At 33.5% G+C, this 23835-nt stretch overlaps 1 protein-coding gene across 1 annotated transcript in view; it reads right to left on the reverse strand.

Annotated features, from left to right (window-relative positions):
- The window catches only part of ADAMTS6 (ADAM metallopeptidase with thrombospondin type 1 motif 6), a 255927-nt gene that overhangs the window by 43988 nt on the left and 188104 nt on the right, over window positions 1-23835 (reverse strand). The window contains exons 18-19 of the mRNA XM_066375930.1: window positions 17825-17988; window positions 17257-17395 (exon numbers count right to left, since the gene is read on the reverse strand). Of these exons, the coding sequence (XP_066232027.1) occupies window positions 17257-17395; window positions 17825-17988 (303 nt within the window). The remainder of the gene's footprint in view (window positions 1-17256; window positions 17396-17824; window positions 17989-23835) is intronic.

Genomic DNA, 23835 nt, shown 5'->3' on the forward strand with positions numbered 1-23835 from the left:
TGCTAAGAAGTAGATGTAAACCCTGTTAGAAATTACATCCAGTTAAACAAAGCCACTATGCTTTCAAATATGAAGACTTGTAGTTTATAACCAAAAATATTAAAATGCCCATGTGACCAGTCAGTATACACCTAATTGGAAACAAAATTTTACTGGCTTTTAGTGTCCATATCCCCTGGATATATGCAGATGTTCTGCAGAATTGAATTAAACATGTACTAATTATATTTTATCCTTAAACACCTAACGTTACTGGAATGCAAAATTTATACCCATTTTTTTGTTGTTGTTAAATGCAGTCCCTCTTCTATACTTAAAAAAGTTAATGGTTTCATACTGTAAAATTTAAGTACAAAGATGCCATTACTAATACATATGTATTTTAAACTCTCTAAAATGAGTATATCCTATTTAGAGACTTTTAATTTGCTTACCTTTAAGGAATCAAATGTGATGGCTCTTAACATGGAAATATAACCCTTACTCTTAGTCTGTAAATTTAAATTTGTCAGATCTAGCCCTGGTCAGACAGTTCAGTTGGTTAGAGCATCATCCCGACACACCAAGGTTGAGAGTTCAATCCCCGGTCAGAGCACAGGCAAGAATCAACCAACCAATGGTTCTCTCTCTCTCTCTCTCTCTCTTTCTTTCTTTCTCTCCCTCTCTAAAATCAACTTAAAAAATTAAAAATTGACAGATCTTATATTTAACTTTTTACCAAGAGTTAAAAGTTAGATACTCTATATGCCACCCATCAAAGGTTCTCTTGTCCAATGAGAAAGAAGTACCCAGTTTGAACCATTGTTCTAGCTACACATCAAGAAATGGCTTTTAATATTTTGGAAGAGCATATGCCTCAGGAAACTGAGCATGAAGTCCACCAAGCTGCAGGGGAGTCCTGAATGAACTCCTTCATCTGCTGTACTTACTCTAGGTTCCCATGAAGAACAGAGGGTCTTTTGCTTAGCAGCTAGTCCTAGGGCCAACCCCAAGAGAACACTTCAGAAACTACAACTCCTCTTCTTTCTCACTTCCTTTTCAGTCCCTCTTCTATTCCCCAGGTAAACTGTTAATGTTCTCATGTCCCATCTCTTTCTCTTACTTTTATAAAATCATGTGCAATAAAATTTAGCAATATATTGTTTTTTCAGGGCAAGTTCACCATTTTAAAAGTGGAGAGAGGGTAACTCAATTCACAGAAATTACCACTTGAATTTCACTAGAAAGAGTGATAGTGTTAAAAAAAAAAAGGTAATAGGGAAGGTAAAGGGCAAGAGGAAGACCTTCTAGGTTTATTCAAATCTACTCATAAGACCCAGCATTTCAGTCCTAGACCATTGAATTGGTTGGTAAGTGAGCAGTCTATAACCACATGTGAGTGGGTCAGTAACAGAAAAAAAGAGGTATAAAAATATCCTTGGGATAGATGGGCTAACCATCATGTAGATCTTTTAACCTAGTGGTATAGCACATCATATCATAGTAGTTTTCTGAAGAGGAAGGAGAGGTAGAAATAAATAAGTCAGAGTTTATGCTAAAAATGTGGTTGGAGGACAAAGCAACGATTTGCTTAACCACAGCACTCAAAGTAGCTAGTAACCAACAATAAAATATATCCACAGTATACAGAGCATATGGCCAACAAATTAATCTAAATCTTTAGTGCAGATAACATCCAAAGAGCAACAAATACCAAGAAAAAAAAATGCCTCTCTCCTCTGCCTCTCACTGCTGGAATCTGGCTATTGTGCTGTGTGATTTTTGGCCAGACACAAACATTTACAAGGCAGAGCAAAGCCCATCTGCCTTGGATCTCACAGCTGGCATTCAGGGTACCAATCAGCTCCACCCATATGCTTCCTGCTTCTGATGAACCTCCTGCCAGTTTTTATCTTTCAAAGGCTTTCTCTCTCTGCCTTCGCAGTGTCTTCCCTTCTGTCCTGGCAAAACCAGATGCCCAAAGAGAACAAGATTAAAAAAAGGAATATGCAGCTCTAAAAATACTGTATGTTTTTTAGAGCCAACTGTGTTTAGTGATGGTGAGGTAGGGTGGAGCATACATATACTACATTTATTTGAAATCACTAACCCTGAAGGGAATTCCTACTACTCATCATATATTAGCAGTAATCTCTTCCGTGCAAAGTGTCTAACTTAACTCGCTGAATTCTTACTATGTCTGAGGCATGGCTTTTTCCTTACCATAAAGGGGGAAATGAGTAAGACAGTTTTGACCTCAATGAGATTACATGAAAAAGAACAGAAAAGATGAGGCAGGCACCATTATAATTATAGAAGCTAGCTTATCTAATTATACAATGCATTTTCAGGTCTAACATTTTTAATTTTAGTCTCCATTTTGTTTTATTGCTATCTGATTTCTCTTTTCTTTGATCTTAACTGATACTAAGAACTCTTTGCATAGCCAAATGTCTATGATTTTATTCCTTTTCACTTAATCTTGTTACTATGTTTTTCCACTTTCTGCCATGTTTAGTTATCTCTTTTGAATTCTAGGCAGTTCAGGTAAATGACATTGGCATGCTTTCATTCTCCTCTGTAAAATGAGACAATTGGATTATATGATTTTTTAATGTTTTTCCAGATCCAAAAGTCTAAGAAAGTTATCTTTTCTTCTCTTGCTCAATTCAATTGCTCAATATTTTTTTCCTTCTGTGTCCGCTTCCCCCCTGCATTCTACAGAATAGTTAGTCTGGAAAACAGGACTTCATTAGAGTCCACTTGGTTTCATAGTCTTGTTTCAGTGCTCAAGTTTATACCCATGTGATTTATACGTCAACGGGACTAATATGGCAAGAGGCAGAACACTGATTAGAAACAGGAAAATGTGAGAGGCAACTTTCCTAATATAAAGAATTAACTCAAATTATACTAAAAAGAATCTTCATGACCTTTAGTAGAAGCTTGTTTACTTTTGGTGTTTTATTTTTAAAAATTACAGAGGAAGGATGCAGCTTTGAGCTCCTCTCCACTCACTATGATGCACTTATGAACAATAAAGAAGCATTTTCTTTAATTATAGATAAGAGCATTTTCTTGGAACCAACAAATAAATATTTCAGATTTGAGTCATAATAAGGACATAATTATAAACAAGCTACATAGCTTTTAAAATAAACTCATTTTGCTAAAAAGAAAATGAAGATAATTATATAATAAGGTCCTATAAAACTAGATGATAACACTTGCTATTATAAAAGGCTTTCTTTTTTTCCAAAAGTATTTTATGCATACCTTGTAAAGGTACAAAATGTTATGATTATTAAAAATGATATTTTGGACAAAAATTTTGACAAGCAAAACATGACTTTTGACACATAAATCATTACTACAATAGGAACGCACTCAAACTTTGGTTTCAGTCTTAACGCAAGCTTTTCAGCAAGTGACTATATATCTAGGCCCTAATCACATTAGAGAAAAATATAATCTCTCAAGCAATAGAAATGAGATGAAGGAGGAAGGAAAACAGAACCAGGGGAAATGTTTTGGATTAACACAGATTTCTTCCCTTCAATTATAAATCTTAACATTAGAGAAAACACGAGCCACAACACACGGGGGTAAACAGTAATAAATGTCAGGTTTTCAGATAAAGTGATCCTAATGTAAGACTTTTTGCAAGAAATTACAAAGCTTAAATTATATTGAGAATACACAGGAGAATTCAAAGACTTTTTAAAAAAGTATATTATATAGGGAAAGCCATATGCTTAAGGAAAAAAATAAATAGAAACAATAATTAACTTCCAGGAGTATAAACCAGCCAAGAGCATGAGTTTGCATAGAGGAGTTACTCCTCTCAAGGGCATGTTACATGAGAATGGACAGCTTCAAGAGGGTTATGGTTTTAGGAACTATAATATTCACAGGTGCTCTGCTATGATGCCTGATACAACTAATCCCATATGTTAAAGGAAAACCTTCCTTCTTCTCAACATTGAAAATGACCTGAGAGAAGGGGATAGTGGGAGAGAGTAAACAGGGCAATGCCACAGTCAATACAATGAAAAACTATTTAAATGAAACAAAGTGCAAATCTTTAATCTCTAAATTCAGGTAACATTTTACAAGGGACTTGTTTTATTAAAAATATCACAGTGATCAGTTTTATGTCTAAGTTTGGAATATACAAGAATCAAATGTAAAAGGATCCTCATAGTTTCAAACAATAGTGTATTATGAAACCTCACATAAAAATAACTTTCATAGAAAATTTTCCTTAAAAACTGATTACATAACTATGTTTCTTCTCCGGGACAGGAGAGATAGTAATAAGTAAAGGGCTTTTGATTATTCAAACTAAAATTTCCATCTGTTATCTTTTACTTAACTCTGAAAGTAATTCTTTATGGTAATTCCTAAATCAAAGAGAAGCAAACTTAATTATAAGACTCAACTTTTTTATGTCTTTCACACTTCATTATAATCAAGTCTATTTTGAATCTTGAAAAACAATTGGATGGTATTGTCCTCTGTCTGCTCCATATTGGGACTCCCCACTGTGAGTTCCAGTCAAAGGCACATTGTAGATGACTTTTATATGCAGCACAAGTGTTAGCCATTATTATTGCTATTATGTCCATAAGTCTCAAAACCTTTCTTTGAAGCACATTCTGTTATTAACTAATAATCTGAATTGTCCATTTTAGTGATGTTAATTGTATTAGGCACTTAGAACTAACAAAGAAATGAAAAGGATATGTATGAAAATGTTAAGCATTTGCCTCTGTTTATCTGGTACATTAAGAGTTACTCTCTTCCATGCAGATATTACTTCTGGCCTAAAGGTCGCATTATACTTTTTCTAATAACTCCTTTTTAAAACAATTTTAAATGTGTTATTTCAGAATGGACTTATTATACTTTTAAGTGCACATTATATTTCTGTTGTATCACTCTTGAAAGCGATAAAATATATAACATGAACATATAATGTTTCCATAGAAACGATGTAGAAATATCCAACTTTCTAAAGGGGTTAAGGCTGTGGCTCTCAAAGTGTGCACCAGGGCTGTTGGGGACCAAAAGGCCAACAGGGTTTTTGGAGTTTAGATTTTTGGAGGACAGAGGTGTGAGGAAATGGCTGTAAACTGACAGTCTGCCCAACCCCCCATCTCACTTGCTTGATTAGGTTGCAAAAGGCTGTTAAACTGTGGTGCTGGATTGTTTACACTACCCCCCATGTTCCCTGAAAAGACTGGAGGCAAGTTTCTTCTATCCTTTGTTTGGTGTAAAGTTAAAATGATATGTATAGTGGGGTTTTTCTGCACTCAACACAATTACGAGTAAAAAGAGAGGAATTCTGCAATGTATTGATGAGGAAATGAGAGTTTGCCTTTCAAATATATGCTCAAACATTGAAGAAAATGCTAGGACACATCAGGCTCATGTTTCTCATAAACACAAGAATGAAAATACTTAACATATTCGCACTGGGACCTGCCGAATTTACTAAATCTTACTAAGAATGTGTGTATGTAATATATATAAAGATAACTTTTTGGTCTTTTTTTATTTTTTAACCCCTTGTTTTTTCAAATTCTAAAAACCATAACTCAAAAAATGTAACAAAAATGTTTTTTAATGTCAGAATAAATTTAATTTTGTCATATTTATTTTGTTTAATTATCATAAAAGCACACTTGGACTTTATATTTTTTTTCTTTAATATTTGACTTAATTATTATAACATATTTCTCAGAAATTTGTATATAGTGCACCTACAATTATTTGTAGGATTTTAAATGTGCCTCGACTTCAAAGAGTAAGGTAATCTGCATAACATTCATTAAAATAATTTGAAAATATGCTATTAATAGATGTAACAGTGTAGATTATTACATAAATTGTTAGGTAGCAAGTTACAAAGAAGAATTTGTTATCAGGGGCTTTTAAATATATAGTTGATTTTCTCTACTTCTTTTTTAATCACCCACCAATCTTAAACTATTAAACTGAACTAACAAAGGAAGGAGACATATTCAAGGAAGGCACAGCAGAGGAATACTTAATATAGATATGAAGGAGGTATTACATAGTACTTAAGATCTCTAGTTCCATAACTGGAAGAGCAGAAGAGCCTGACTATTAAATTCTGAACCCTACCAGGACTCTGAATTGTAGGTTAAATGCCTTTTTTTATTTGCACTTATGTAATGAAACTGAATGTCTACTGAAGTGAGGTGACTAATTTTTATCCACCTTTAATGACACTTACTTTACCCTAAATCAAGAGTTATCAAACTTTCTTGGTTCACAGTACCCTTAGTGTCTTAGTAAATCCTTCACAGAACCTACTAGGCAGAAAAACATAGCAAAGAGTTTCACTTATTAGGTCCAAACCACTTAATAGCAATAATCTGTGTGGTGTGTGACCATTCACCCATGTTTACACTGAAAATGTATAGTATGTCTTGGAGTGCTATGGTGCATTTGAAAAATGTAGCCCTAAATCAGGAGAATATAAAATTGTAGTTGGAAATTAAGTAAAGCCTCTAAAAAATCTGAAAAAGTAGATACCACTTCCAATATATATATAAGAATTCTAGTGAATCAGGTGAAATCACAAAAGGAAAAAAGAACGTCTTAATTAAGAAGAAGAAACACAGACTATCTTTTAAGTTTATATGCTATTCACATACACACACAAACACACACATGGCTTAAGATGACATTCAAGGGGGGGAAATAGTAAATTTAAAAAAATTATATAAATAAGCATCAAACATAAGAAAAATTACTTAGGCTATGTAAATATAACAGTAATAATAATCTTTTAAATGGTTAATGACAATGATCAGAAAGGAACATCTTAACCCTTAGTACAAGGTGGGGCAAGAATAGAGTTACAGTTGTGAGTACATGAAACACAGAAGTTTATTCACGTATTATTTATGATCATATGATTTTCCACACAAACAACTGTAAACCTACTTTTATCCCACCCATCTATAGAAAATCTGTGCCCTTGATCTTTAAACAAAACCAAAATAGCCTCTAAAAATACGCCTGTCTCCTTTTTCCTCCTCCTCAATCTAAGCACAGCTACAATTTATCTTTCTTTCCCTTAGCTGCAGAGAAATGAATGTTTAGTAGAGATACCTGTTTGTCGATAGAAACCTGATCAAATTCAGCTTTGTAATTTTTCAATTACATTTGACATTCAATATTATTTTATATTAGTTTCAGGTGTATAGCTTAGTGGTTAGACATTTATATAATTTATGAAGTGATCTCCCCAGAAAGTCTAGTGCCCATCTGACACTATACATAGTTATTACACTATTATTGACTATATTCCCTATGCTCGCTGTACTTCACAACCCCATGATTATTTTCTAACTTCTTAATCTCTTCACCTTTTTTACCCAGCCTCCCTAAAACCCCTCCTATCTGGCAACCATCAGTCTGTTCTCTGTATCTATCTATCGGTTTCTGTTTTGTTTGTTCCTTTATTTTGTTCTTTAGATTCCACATATAAGTAGAATCACATGGTATTTTTCTTAATCTGTCTAACTTATTTTACTTAGGTCCAACCATGTCACAAATGGCAAGATTTCATTATTTATTATACTGGGTATATTTTATTGTGTACATGCACCACATCTTCTTTATTCATCTATTGATGGACACTTAAGCTGCTTTTATATCTTGGCTATTGTGAATAATGCTGCAGCGAACATAAGAATGCATGTATCTTTTTGAACTACTGTTTTGGGTTTCCTTGGATAAATACCAGAAGTAGAATTGCCAGGTCATAAGGTAATTGTATTTTTAATTTTTTGAGAAACCTCCATACTTTTTTCCCATAGTGGTTGCATCCATTTGCAATCCTACCAACAGTGTATTAGGGTTCCCTTTTCTCCACATTCACAACACTTGTGGTTTGATTTATTGATGATAACCATTCTGTCAGGTGTGAGGTGATAGATCATTGTTTTAATTTGCATGTCTCTGATGATTAATGAAGTTAAGCATCTTCTCATACGTCTATTGGCCATCTCTGTGTCTTCTTTGGAGAAATGTCTATTCAGGTCCTCTGTCCACTTTTTAATTGAACTGATTTTTTTCTTTTGGTGCTATCTTTTATGAGTTCTTCATAATTTTCTATGTTAATCTTTTATTGAATGTATCATTGGTGAATATCTTCTCCAAATTGGTAAGCTGTCTTTTCATTTTCTTGATGGTTTCCTTTTCTGTGCAAAAAAATTTTTTTAATGTAGTCCCACTTGCTTATTTTTTCTTGTTTCCTTTGCCCAAGGTGATATATATATATATATATATTTATATTAAAAAATCACTAAGAGCTATATTAAAGAGTTACTGCCAGTTTTCTTCTAGGAATTTTATGGTTTCATGCTTTACATTAAGTCTTTAATCCATTTTCAGTTTATTCTTGTCTATGGTGTAAGAAGGTGATTTATTTTAACTTTTTTGTATGTATCTGTCCAGTTTTCCCAATGCCATTTATTGAAGAGACTGTCTTTATCCCACAGTATATTCCTGTCTCCTTTGTCATATATTATTGACCATACAGGTACATGTTTATGTTTGGGCTCTCCACTCTGTTCAGAGATCTATGTGTCTGTTTTTATTCCAGTACCATGCTGCTTTGCTTACTATAGTTATGTAGTATAGCTTGATATCAAGTAGCATGATACATACAACTATGTTCTTTCTCAAGATTGCTGTGGCTATTCAGGTTCTTTTGTGATTCCATATAAATTTTAGGATTATTTGTTCTAGTTCTGTGAATAATAATGTTGGTATTTTGATATGAATCTATACATTGTTTTGAGTAGCATAAACATTTTAACATGTTAATTCTTTCTATCCATGAGCACATTGTATGCCTCCATTTATTTTTATCTTCTTCAATTCCTTTCTTCAGTGTCATATAATTTTCTGAGTACAGATCTTTTAATTTCTTGGTTAAATCTAATCTTAGGTATCTTATGCTTTTTGATGCATTTGTACATTGAACTGCTTTCTTAATTTCTCTTTCTGATAGTTCATTATTGGTGTGTAAAATGTAAACAATATCTAAATATTAATTTTGTATCCTGCTATTTTGCTAAATTTATTGATCAGTTCTAAAAGTTTTCTGGTGGATCTTTAGGGTTCTCTCTCTATAAAGCATCAGGTCACCTGAAAATAATAAGTTTTACCTCTTCCTTTCCAATTTGTATACCTTTTATTTCTTCTTGTTTGATTATTGTGGCTAAAACTTTCAATACTATGATTAAAAAAAAGTAGTGATATTGTCTTATCTTTTTCCTGATCTTAAGAAAAAAGCTTTTGGCTTATAACCATTCAGTATTACATTGGCTGTGGGTTTGTTATATGGCCTTTATTATACTGAGGTATGTTCACTCTATTCCCACTTTGTTGGCAGTTTTTATCATTAATTAGATGCTGGATTTTATCAAACGCTTTTACGGCATCAATTTATACGATCACATAATTTTCATCATTTTGTTTATGTGGTATATCATTTTAATTCATTTTCAGATATTGAAACAACCTTTCATTCCAGAAATAAATCCCACTTGATCACAGTATTTAATCTTTTTAATGTATTGCTGAATAAGGTTTGCTAATATTTTGTAGAGGATTTTTGCATCTATGTTTATCAAGGATATTAGCCTCTAATTTTTTTTGTAGTGTTTGGTCTGGAATCAGGATGATGCTGGCCTCATAAAATGAACTTGGGAGTCTTCCTTCCTCTTCAATATTTTTGGAATAGTTTGAAAATAATAGATGTTAATTCTTCTTAAATGTTTGGTAAAATTTACCTGTGAAACCATTTGATCCAGGACTTTTGCTTGTTGGGAGTTTTTTGATTACTGATTCAATTTTGTTAGTAGTAACAGCTTATTCAGATTTTCTATTTCTTCTTGATTCAGTATTGGAAGATTGTTTCTTTCTAGGAACTTATCCATTCCTTCCAGATTGTCCAATTTGTTGGCATATAATTGTCTATAATATTTTCTTACAACTCTTTGTATTTCTGTGATACCAGTTGTCACTTCTTATTCATTTCTAATTTTACTTATTTGGGTTCTCTCTCTTTTTTCTTGATGAGTTTAGTTAAAGGTTTATCAATCTTGTTTATCATTTCAAAGAACCAGCTCTGGGTTTGTTGATCATCTGTATTTTTTTAAGACTCTATTTAGTTTATTTCCACTTAGACCTTTATTATTTCTTTTCTTTGGCACTTTGGGCTTTGTTTGTTGTTTTTTATTTTTTAATTCCTTTAAGTGTAAAGTTAGACTGTTTGAGGTCTTTCTTGTTTCTTGAGGTAAGCCTGGATTGTTATAAATTTCCTCTTAGAACTGTTTTGCTGCAACCCATATATCTTGGGTTATTGTATTTTCACTTTCACTTGTCTCAGATATCTTTTGATTTCTTCTTTGATCTTGTTAACCCATTCATTGTTTATTTAGTAGCATGTAATTCAGCCTCCATGTATTTGTGTGTTTTTCAGTTTTCAAACTGAGTTCTTTGGTATACAATGTTTGTACTTCTATACAAAGAGGAAGAAAGAAAACCCTAGAAAAAAACAATTTGGAAAAAGTAATCAGAAGTGTCAACAGAGTGAACCGCAGGACAAAGATTATATATATTTTGAGTATAAATTTAAAATTAATACATACAAAATAAATATGTATATCTGATCTTTCTTTGCACCACAAAGAAAGTATTGTTAAAATTTCTTTAGTAACACAACAGGTGCAAAGTCAAATGCAACAGTATAACATCAACTCTTAGTTAATTTGCTTTAGAAGTTTTAAGCATATGGGTTGTATTAAATAAGAGAAAGGGTTAGGGAGGTTGTGTGGGTGCAAGGGAATGGTGTGAATAGTGAGAAATTGAGTACATTCAAGAAGATAGGAAATAATCATGAATACTGCTGCATTTTACAAAGATTTATTCCCTAATAAAAAAACAATGCTTTAAAATGATAGATCTTTTCTGATTAGAACTGTAAGTCACAAAGAGAAAATATTTTTCTTACAAGTTTCTAAAAATATTGAGTTAAAACAGGGGTCATATGCCTCAAACATTCTGACTTGTGAGTTTATAACCACTTACACATTTTAGTTTCCTAAGTACCACAAAACTTGAAATTAGAAGGAAGAGCTTTCAAAATCTGTTTAACACAATTTCACTTGATCTTAGCCAAAAGGCCAATACATGTAAATGACATTTAGCACAATTTCAGTTCGGTTTTAAAGCATTAATTAGAGGCTTATAAGAGATTCCTCAGGTAAGAGAAAACATGCAAATAAACATAAATTAAAAAAAAAAAAGCTTTCTAAAGGCATGTCCAAGACCAATGCCCACACTAAACAAATTATGAAATTAATTGCCATTCACTACCTTTCTCATTCCTTTTTCTGATGGTCCTCTCTACTTTCTCACCCTAAATACTTATATTCAAACCTCATTAATCATTGCAGTAAACTAATAGCCAATTAATAACAGAGATGTGAGTTAGTAATGCTCCCAGAAGTTATCTGAATCTGAATGTAAATCATTTGAAGATTAAATAAACTTTCAATCAGCCTCAAAGGCAGTATCTCAAGCTCAGCTATGCATTAGAATTAGCTAGGGCAGGGGTCCCCAAACTACGGCCCGCAGGCCGCATGCGGCCCCCGAGGCCATTTATCCGGCCCCGCCGCAATTCCGGAAGGGGCACCTCTTTCATTGGTGGTCAGTGAGAGGAGCATAGTTCTCATTGAAATAACTGGTCAGTTTGTTGATTTAAATTTACTTGTTTTTTATTTTAAATATTGGATTTGTTCCTGTTTTGTTTTTTTACTTTAAAATAAGATATGTGCAGTGTGCATAGGGATTTGTTCATAGTTTTTTTATAGTCCGGCCCTCCAACGGTCTGAGGGACAGTGAACTGGCCCCCTGTGTAAAAAGTTTGGGGACCCCTGAGCTAGGGAGCTTTAGAAATCTGATGTTCATGGAACACTCCTAAGAAATTAGATCAGAATTTTGGGGGGTGGTACCCAAACATCAGAATTCACCAGGTAATTACAATGTACATCTAGAGTTAAGATCCACTGTTTTAGGAAAAGCATTTGAAACAATGAAATTTCAAGTTAGTAAAGGAGATACTTTTCATTTTTATTTATTAATTTTTAGAGAGAAAGAGAGAGAGTAAGTAGAAGAAAGAGAGGGAAACAATGATTTGTTGTTCCACTTATGTATGCATTGGTTAGTTGTATCCTGTATGTGCCCTGACCGGGAATCAAACCCACAACCTTGGCATATTGGAATGATGCTCTAACTGACTGAGCTACTGGAACAGGGCATGAAGGTAATATTTTTAAATGTTGCTCTGTTGAGGTTGCCAACTAGTGAAAAAGCTCTATTCAAGGTAAAAATCATTTTTATTATGAAAGAAAATGCTGCATTTAAAAAATTACTAAAGATTCAATTCCTAAGTCTTGATTTTAACAAGTTACTTCCCTTGGGTTTTACCTATAAAATAGAAATAATAATATGCCTATCTCCTGGTGCTACTGAGAATGATCAAATGAAACTACATCAGAAAATGTTTTACAAACTATAAAATTTTATTTATTATCACAGAGCTGAACTGTAGAAACACTTATCATTGAAAAGACTAGTTGTAATGTGGATTACCACTGTAATATGAATTATTACCTAAAATATTTATCTCTTTGTACTAACACACATTAGCTCTATGAAACTTAAGTGTCTAACCCCAATGATTCTCAAAGTATGGTGTCTGAACCAGTAGCACCAGCATCACCTGGAAACTTGTCAGAAACAGAAATTCTTGGAATCTACACCAGACCCACCAAATCAGAAACTGAAGGCAGAATTTAGCAATCTGTTTTAACAAACCCTCTAGATAATTTTGATGCATGCTAAAAATTTGGGAACCACACATCTGGCCAAACATTAGTAAAAACAGAATATGGTTAAAAATCAAAGGATGAATATACAAGTATTTGTTATTTGAATCTTTAGAAGTCAGAGTGCAAAAGCACACTGGCATAAATTATAGTATATATATATTTTTAAAAACTCTTAAGCCTTTGGATTTTATAATAATATAATTCTCACTACCCAGCTAACCTTCATTAATTAACATATTAATGATGAATACGATGGTAGTATATAAATTTAAGAGTCACATAAACTATAGAATATATAACACTTTGGATAAAAATAAAAAAAAAACTCTAGTGGGAGTAACAATGGCTCATAAAATATCCAAGTTTTAATTCATTGGGCTTAGATTTCTCTCAGAGGAAAAGTCTCCACTGTATTTTAAAAATCACATTTATCCTAAAGACAATAGCCCATATCATGTCAATGTTCTTATTCAGGCTAAGGAAGTGTTTCATCACTGACTCACAGAAAAGACCATTACTTGGAGTGAATCACCAGCAATGTTTCCTGAAATATTAGTTTTGTCATTGGGTCTGCTAAGCAACAGAAAAACAGTCTCCAAACTTCTTATCTTAAAAGATCTCAGAAGAGAAAATTATCATCATTGCTCTCAAACACAACGTCCAAAGATCTTATACTTTGCAGACCAATAATAAAACATACACAGGTTAGTAAGAGGAAATAACGTTAAGAAGTCTTGTTAACGTTAAGGAGATTGCAATAGAAAGTTCTTTGAGATCTTTCTTGTTTTCTCTTTTTCCATTTTAAAAAGTTTTGGCAGCCCCAAGACACCTAGACCCACCATGGAAAGACAGGAGTGAAGTATCCCAGTCGAGAACTGACTTTAGTATTCATCCTTACTTCCTTCGTGAAAACTAAGTAAAACTGACTTTTCCTTGAAATATTCCTTAACTACAGATGTAGGTCCATTTATCAATACCAAGCAGATGACTCTGGCTCCCTCTTTGATCAAGATTCCTGAGTCTCAAGGGTTTTTATTGCTCTCAATCATTTGTTTCCTGTATTTAAAGGACTTGGGATTTAAAGTAGGGGTATGTGTAAGAAGAATAAGTCCAATAACTGATATTAGTATTCTATATCTTAGAAGATATTTTCCACCTACTCAAAGTAAAGACAACAAAAGAGAGAAGCTTGGTTTTAGTTATGCATGCTAATCAAATTATACTGTCTCTCCCTGGAATCCTTTTGCTCTACCTCATAAAAAAAACAACAAAAAACAGCAACACTAAGCTTTCATTTTCCACACTGAAAAGAACCAGAGCAAATATGTAATTGCCAAAATAATTCCTTTTGCTCATTCACCCATCTATGAATATTTATTGAGTGCCTAGCAAGTGCCAGACATTGTTCTAGTTGCAAAATGAGTCTAGAGGGGTGCACAGACTTCAATAATAACGACATGGATTCTATACATCTAGAAGAGTGCTAGGTTTCTGTTTCTCCATCAACCAAGACCAGTGGTTCTCAAAATTGACCAAGCATCAGAAATACTTGGAGAGTTTTGCTAAAGATTGCTGGGCTCCACCCAGAGAATTTCTATTCAATAAATTTGAGATAGGGCCCCCAAATTAGCATTTCTAATATATTCTGAAGTGATGTTAATGCTGCTGGTCTAGGGACCACACTTTGAGAACCACATACCAAGACAAATAGGAACTCTTCACACTATGCCTGCCAATTTTCAAGCACTGTACATCTCTCTTCCAAAGAAGGCAATGGCCTCATGAATGCTGTCATAATCACTTACAACTGAGCATAGTTCCAATTCCCAGAACCACCTCAAATATCAGAGAAGAAAGGAGTATAAATAGCAAAGAAGAGAAAATTCTCCTTGCAGGGGTGTTTCTCATTTTTTTTTTATTTATCCTCTATCACAAGAAATCACTTTTCTATTATGATTTCTCAATACAAGTGTTATGGAAAAGAATAACACTCATTTAGATTTTTCATATTTCTTTACTTTAATAAAATCATAATTTTCCTTCTAAATTGAGTTCTCGTGATCTATTTTTTTTCTTTTCCTGTTGGACTATCTCCTTTTTTGACAAAAGAATTGCAGGGTTAGAAGGAACATTGAGAATTCACTTAATCCCTCCTTGGCCTCAGACAAGACTGTGTCTAAACAATCCCCAAATATAGCAATTTTTAGTACAAAGATGAACAGACACTAAGAATTTGCCATTCAACATTCTGTCACATACTTGAAGATACTAATACTTTCCCTCAGCCTTCTCTTCTCTAAGCTAATCAACCCCAACACTTAGACTTTCTTCAGTAGATTTCCTAAACTTTAAATTATTTTGACAATTCTTTAATAAGTTTATTTCATCTACCCAGAGCCTGAATTATGTACGTACTGTTATCAGAAAGACTTCTTTTTGGTATGTGAAAAGGAAAAAGTTAATTTATAAACTGAATAAAGGAATTTAGTTGAAATAAAAAAAATATGTAAATATAAATATCACTAAAGAATAATACAATGGGGCCTGACCAGGCCATGATGCAGTGAATAGAGCGTCAAACTGGGACATGGAGGACCCAAGTTAGAAACCCCGAGGTTGCCAGCTTGAGCGTGAGTTCATCAGGTTTGAGCAAGGTCAAACCCAAGGTCACTGGCTTGAACAAGGGGTCACTTGGTCTGGTGTAGCCCCCTGCTCAAGGCATATATGAGAAAGTAATCAATGACCAACTAAGGTGCCACAACAAAGAACTTATGCTTCTCTTCTCTCTCCCTTCCTATCTGTTTGTCCCTATCTGTCCTCTCTCTGTCTCTGTCAAAAAATAAATAAATAAATAAATAAAATAAATAAATAAAGAATAATACAATGGCATTTACTTGAACAATTAATTTTGAATATTATTTATTTATTAAAAGACATAGTTATGCCCTATACTTTTTATATCTTTACATTACAAATCACCAACCATTTCACACACAAAAAAAAAATGGATGGGAAGAAGGATCTTTTTAATATACTACGAATTATACATAATCATGTTTTATGGCACTTCACACAGGAGACAAGATTATTATTCATTTGCTTTCTTTTTTTCCTGGACTGTATTTACTATTGAATTTGGGGTTGTAGCGAATCAATGATTTAATTCTGTATATGTCTAAAAATATTGAATCTATTACATGATAATCATTTCTGTGAAAATAATTTCTGGTTCAAACCTTGAAAATCAGAGGTGTTAGAGATCAGTGAGTATAGGACAAGATAGGATAAAGTCCATGTTAAGTGATATGTTCCCAAAGAGTTTAGGAAGAAAAAAATGGTAATACATTGGAATATGGGGTTAAATGGGATAGTTCATTTTATTTCAATTTTTCCCATTCTAAATATTACTATTCAAAATTCAATCTTTGTTTTCAGAATGGTAAGGTGCTTTGGGCCAGCCTAGGCCTGAGGGATAGGTTTGTTTCTTTGCCTATTGCAATCAAGGTGTACGGTGGAGGCGATGCATTTAGTCTCCAGAGAGAAGGAAGATGCTGCTTGCACAGCACTTCTACTCACCAGTCCATGCAGCAGCAAGGGTGTTGGCTTTGAAGGAAGCCAACTGTCCTGCTCTCCCAGCCAGAGGTAAAGAATTGCAATGGTGGCCACTAGAGGGAGGAGGATTAGGAATAGAGTAAATTGTGGAGAAAAGGCACCCATGAAAAACGCACATGGGACAACCAACACATCACCAACCACCGCCTAGCAGCTACCTCTCTGAAGAACTATAATGGGGGTCAGCATACGCAATAAACCCAGAGACCCGGACACCAGTCATGATTGTAGTGTCCTAATAAATAGCCCCTTAACTCTGATGGCAGGAATAGGGAATTTGAGTAGGATTATGGGAAACACACACACAAACACAAACACACAAGTACTCAGACATACATCCTCATCCCCCATTACAAGAAGTTGTATCTGTGCCGTCTGATTCTTGCCCATTATCTTATTTAAAGCTCTTGATGTTCTTTACCAAGAATGCGTTCACGAAAAGCAAACAGCCCACCTTCAAGTTAGTCTTGGGAGAAGCACCAGCAGAGACACTCATTGTGCCAAGATGTATTTTACCAACAAATCTGTACAAATTACATGAGGTTAAAAACAAACGGAATATAATATAATTAAAGCAAAGTTTCTTTTGCTAAATTACAGCTTGAAGCAAACCTGCAAGAAATGTTTCCAATTAGCTTCTTTAGCAAACACAAAGCATAGCTCAGAACATGTTTTGTTTTCCATCCTGCCCTCTGGGTGGGCTGACTAGTGGGTGTCTTACCTCCAGCACAAGTTGCTGAGCATTCTGACCATGGCTGATGATTCCACGTAAAGCCAACTTCACTGTCTCCACTGCCAGTCCGAGTGATGGGAACATTGAACTTAAACCTAATTCCCAAATTCTGTTCTTGAAGCAGAACCTGCCATTGAAAACAACTGGTGAAGATAATTAAAATACAATGAGCCTCCATTCAGACATTTAATATTTCTTTTGAAGAAGATGATGTCATAAAGTAAGTCTTATAGGAAATTTAAGATAACATTTAGAACACATGTATTTATACTGAATTTTCTCCTTCCATTTTCATGGGTAATTTAGAGTCATTTCTCTCAGTTAGCTTGTTTGGTTACAAGAATTTTATTCAAACAAGCATTTGAATGTTCAAACAGTCATATGGAAAGAGCGCTAAGGCTTTAACTTTACAAGAATTATAAACATGTGGGCAAACCACTTTAACTTTATTTACCAACTTTTACCAACTATAAAACAGAGATGATAAAGCCTGCCCTTTCCTACCTCACAGGGCAGATGACAAACAGTAGAAATGAAGAGGCAAAGGCACATTTACCATGACGATGAGATTTTCTGAGGTAGGGCCTAGAGCTTCCAAGGATTCTGGTTCATCAGTTGGTCTCTTGTAGTGAAAAGCTGTCCCAGCAATATCAAACTTCCGAGGCCAGTCAATAGTCCAGGCACCGTTAATATAATAATCATCCCCTTCAGTTTTTAAAGCTAAAAGAAATCACAGTACACCTGAAAATATGAAATGTTATTTACCACAACATCACTAATTAACAACTGCATTGAAGTATACAATGAATAACTATTTCCATTTAGTGATAGGATTCTTAACTATTTTCTTAAATACAAACTAAAGTAATTTTTCATGTGACTGTAAAGATATTAAGTATTCACAACATCATTGATAGAAATAAAATGTTAGAAGAAATAAGTATATGGAACTAGCAAGGAAAAGTGTGACAAAAGAAACAACTGGGGATGGGGTGGATGCAGGAAGCAGGCTTTTCTGTCCAAATATTTAAAAAGTAATTGCATGAAGATGGGGTGGGAAGAAAGTATAGTATGAGCACACAGACAGACAACAATGGGACCAAACAGACAGTTAAGAACTAAACCCAAGTACATATGGAAATTACTAGATGACAAAATAAGCATCTTAAATTAGCAACAACAACAATAATAACAAAAAAAACCACCATAAAACTGAATTTATGTTTCATTTATTATAAATACTACAATTCTCCTTTTAAGTACATATCCAAAAGAAGTGAAAATAGGTACTCAAAAAATATTTGAACATACATGTTTATAGTAGTACTATACCCAATAACCAAAGGTAGAAACAATCCAAATGTCCATCAATAGATGAATGATTAAACAAACTGTGGTGTATACAATACAATGAAATATTATTCAGCCATAAAAAACACTGATACATGCTACAATGATGATGAACCTAGGAAACACTGTGCTAAGTGAAAAAGGCTAGACAGAAAAAGTCACATATTGTAACTTTCATTTGTATAAAACATCCAGAATAGCTAAGTCCATAGAGACAGGGAGATGGTGGTTGCCAGAAACTGGGGAATGGGAGTAACTGCTTAATGGACACAGGGTTATTTTGGAGGTGATGAAAATATTTTGGAATGTACTAAATGCCACTAAATTGTTCACTTTAAATGTGGAATTCTCTGTTCTGTGAATGTCACCTCAATAAAAACACAGTTAAAAAAGAAAGAGAGAGAGAAAGAATAAGTGCCAGATAGGTAAATATTTGAAAGTAAACATAGTTAAATCATAAAATGCTTAGAGACAATGTGGAAGAACTTTAAAAAAAAATTATATTGGTATAAAAACTTTTTAAAGTATGACATAACCCACAGAAACAATGAAGGAAAAGACTAATAAATACACATGCACAATTTTTAAACCTCTAAAGGAAAAAAAATATGTTAAAAACATTTAACATTATTCACAGAAAAAGGTTATTAGCATTACTATACAAGAAAAAATGTTGTGGTACACATAATGAAATGGAATACTACTCAGCTGTAAGGAAAGAAGGAAATCTTACCTTCTACAACAGCATAAATGGACCTGGAGAGTATCATGCTAAGTGAAATAAGCCAGGCAGAGAAAGACAAATACCATGAGACTGACAGTTGTCAGAGGAGGAGGTTTGAAGCGCTATGTAAAAAAGGTGAAGAAATTAAGCAAGAAAAAAAAATACAGACACAGACAATAGTATGGTGATTACTAGAGGAAAAAGGTGGTGGGGGGAGGTAGAAGAGGGTAAATAAAGGGGAGGAAAATGGTGATGGAAAGAGACTTGACTTGGGGTGGTGAACACATAATACAGTACATATGTGATGTATTATAGAATATTACACCTGAAACCTATATAATTTTATTAGTCAATGTCTTCCCAATAAATAAAAATGATTTAAAAAGGACTATAAGTAAATACATTAGTGGATCATTTGGATAATGATTATCATGATTTCACAATGACAAACAAGTCAATTTAATTTTTTTGTCATTATTCTAGCTTCTTCAAAAATCTTATTTTACCAGGCCAGACAAACAAGCAGCCCAAAAGGACTAAAAAGGTCATTGCACAATCTCTGACTCTCTGGACCTCATATCTTTTGTCCTTATAGTACAGGCTATTTCCAACCCCCTCACCCACTCCAATCAGCCTGGCATAATTACTTGTACTTGACTTGGATACTTTGTGAAGATTCATTTGTCAAACATAAATCTGATTAACCTTTTTTTTGGTGACAGAGACAGAGAGAGACAGACAGACAGGAACGGAGAGAGATGAGAAGCATCAATTCTTTGCTATGGTTCCTTAGTTGTTCATTGAGTGCTTTCTCATATGTGCCTTGACCTGGGGGGCCACAGCAGACCAAGTGACCCCTTGCTCGAGCCAGTGACCTTGGGCTCAAGCTGGTAAGCCTTGCTCAAACCAAATGAGCCCGTGCTCAAGCTGGCGACCTCGGGATATCGAACCTAGGTCCTCCACATCCCAGTCTGACACTATCCACTGAACCACTGCCTGGTCAGGCTAACCTTTTGAGATAAGAATATGTCAACCAATTTTAAGGATTATTTAGTCTTAACTTGTTTAGTATTTTAAATTTTTTATTTTTAATTCTCACAGTGGTTTTCTGTCTTATTTAACATCAGAATTACTTAGGTTATATAAGAACATCTGAACCTGTATAATATGAAATAGTAAAAGCAAAAATAAAAACAGGGCCCCCGCCACTCCCTGCAGCAGCTTTGTAGTTTCTTTCAATTTGAGCTTTCACTTTCCATTTTCCCAATTACTCAATGAAGGATTCCTAACATACCTTTGCTGGTACCATAATGAAGTTCAAAAAATATTAATCATTTATGAAGCACTGGATAATAATTTACTAAGGGAAGAAGTCATAGCATTATGGACAGAGAATTATCAAAGGAAAATATTTAATGTTACAAGTTCTACTTTTGTTTTGAATCTTGTTTTTGAAATAAAGAATCCAAAATTATGATGTAAGAATAAAGGGTTCTTCTTAAATAAAGGAAGAGCCTGATTATATTGGTGTTTTATCTAAAGGTGTATTCTAGATGTCATCTTATTTGTAAAAGATTTAAGGAAAAGGCAATAATATTTTAAAGAGAACAAGAACTCATCCAGGCCTCAGTAGGTGGTCTCTGGAGAATCTAAGCTTGTCTCAAAAGATGAAACATCAAATAAGTAGAGTTTCCATTTCTTTCCCTGTTGAAATGACTGGTAATGGACTTGCCCTCCAATTGCAAACAACTAGAAAACTCACAAAGCATATGAATGAGCTATTCTTAGACACTGGGCCAGGACAGTGCAGAACTGTGATATATGCAAGAAGGGAAACAAGGTGAGTTGTATAGTCTTCCCAGCTTTCTACCTGAAGGTATGTTCTATCAATGTAGCATGGAAGACCCAAAGTAGAGCATGGGGATTTTACTCAGAAGACGCAGCTCATAAATTGGGAAGGCTAAGATAGCTGGAATTTGCAGGACCAGCAAACTAGAGTAGAAGAAAGAAATCTATTGCTGAATAGTAATTTCTGTATGGATAGGATAAAATTCCATGAAGCAAGGCAAAAAAAAACCAACAAACACTACCAGGGAGCTATTAGCAGAAATATTTCCGAGTGAGAATTCAGAATTTCAACCACTAGAGAATTCAGTAGAGACTCAAAAAAAATCATGCCTTTTTATTAAGGCTGAACAAATTCTTGAATAAAGGCTACTCTGAACTCATTCAAACAAACTTTAATACAATCCTCAAAAGGATCAAGCTCTTCTGCAAGTTATTTAACACATTCTTTAAAGAAAAAAAGCAAAATACAGACTTTTAATTTTAAAAAATTCACAATGTATAATACCAAATGTAAAATTAATACAAATGGAAAGAAGCAAGAAAATATGACCCAAATCAAGAAGAAAACCAAGTAAAAGAAACAAACCCAGAAATGACAGAAATTATGGAATTGGACAAAAAAACTTTCAAACAGCTATTATAAACATATGCAAAGATTTTAAAAGAAAACAAATATAATAAGAAAAAACTGGGAGATTTTATAGATATAGCACCCAGATCTATACAAAGAAAGTTTGCTAAATATGATACTATGTTGGTTGAAGTTAAATCGGTATTTAGAGGAAAATTAATAGTGGATAATGCTTATTTTAGAGAAGGAAAAGTATTTCAAAAGTTTATTATCTAAATTTCTATCTTGAGAAACTAGAAAAACAGTAAACACAAAATGAATACAAAAAAGAAAAAGTGAGAATTGATGTAATGAAAAATAAAATTTAAAAAAATATTTAAACCAACAACTTGTACTTCGAAAAAAACAATGAAATTAATAAAACCTTCATTAAATGATCTAGAAGGAAAAAGTCTTATTTACCAATGTGAGGAGTGGGAAAAAAAGCCATTGCTACAGACATTAAAAAGATAAGGGAATATTATGCACAATTTTATACAAATAAATTCTAAAATTTTATAGGTATCACAGAAATTAATTTTTACATCTAAAACTTTCAACAAAGACTCTAGACCAGACAGCTTCACAGCTGAATTGTTTTAAACATTAAGAAATAATACAAATTTTACCCAGATTCTTTCAGAAAACAGAGAAAAGAACACTTCCCAATTCATTTTACAAGACCAGATATATCCTGATATCAAAACCACAAATGACATAACAAGAAAGAAATACAGGCCAATGTCACCCATGAATATAGATGCAAATACTTTTAACAAAATATTAGTAAATCAATGTGATCATATATAATGCTAATACTTTTCCACAAAGTAGTTTTTATCCCAAGAATGCTAGATTGATTTAGCATTTGAAAATCAATCAAAGCATCTACTATTTTAACAGGGAAAAGGAGAAAAAATACATAATCATGCAATAGATTCAGAAAACTTCTAAACCCATTCATAAAAAAAAAACTCTCAGAAAGCTAGAAATATGGATGTGAAGGCAATCTGGCTGTGACATCTGTCACTCCATTGATCACCAGGATTGATTCAGCTGATCTGGCTGGCTAGGCGGGTGTCCCCTTCCTCCCTCACTGCTCCATGTGCGTCCCTCCTGAAGCTGCATATGTGGTCGAACAGGTTGACCTTTCCTGATAAAGGAGATAACCATTCTTTGGTCCCCTGTTGGAACCTCCAAACAAGCTCTCAAGAAAACTAGAAATAGAAGCAAACTTCTTTAGCATGATAAAATGCATCTACATCAACCTAGCTAAATCATATTTAGTGGTTAAAATTTTTTTTTTGCCCCATAACATCAGTAACAACAAAAGGATATCTAAACTCCTCACTTCTATTCAACATTGTACTAATGGTCCTAACCACTATTATAAAGCAAGAATAAATAAATAAATAAATAAATAAATAAATAAATAAATAAATAAATAATAGGCATAAAGATTAAAAATATAGAAGTAAAAATGACTTTGTTCAAGAATGACATGATAGTCTATGTTGAAAAGAAAATCTACAAAACAATGATTAGAAATAATAAGTGAGTATAACCAGGTCACAGGACATGAGCTCAATTCCAACAAAAATCAATTGTATTGCTATATAATAACAACAAACAAAAAATAAAATTAAAATATCAATACCATTTATGATAACATAAAAAAACATGAACTACTATATTAAGTGAGAGAATCAAGAAAAAAATATGTACAAGACCTGCACATTGAAAAATTAACATTGGCAAACAAATGTAAAGACAAATAAATATATAGGTATATCTTTTCATGTATTGTAATATATGTCACGGCAATAGTGACTACTCAGAGATCAGATGAAATGCATCAAGGGGCCGAGAGGAGGCAACAGTCCTGAACAGCAGATTAAAGGACTGAAGCCCCATCCCCAGCCTTACTCAGATACTAATTAGAAGAACAAAAAACTCAACTTCTTTCAACAGAAGTTTTCAGGGGTGAAGTAAAGGACAAGGAACATGCTGACTCTTAATCTCTGTTCTGAGAGAC

This window comes from Saccopteryx leptura, chromosome 1, assembly GCF_036850995.1.
Source record: "Saccopteryx leptura isolate mSacLep1 chromosome 1, mSacLep1_pri_phased_curated, whole genome shotgun sequence".
Classification (NCBI taxonomy): Eukaryota; Metazoa; Chordata; class Mammalia; order Chiroptera; family Emballonuridae; genus Saccopteryx; species Saccopteryx leptura.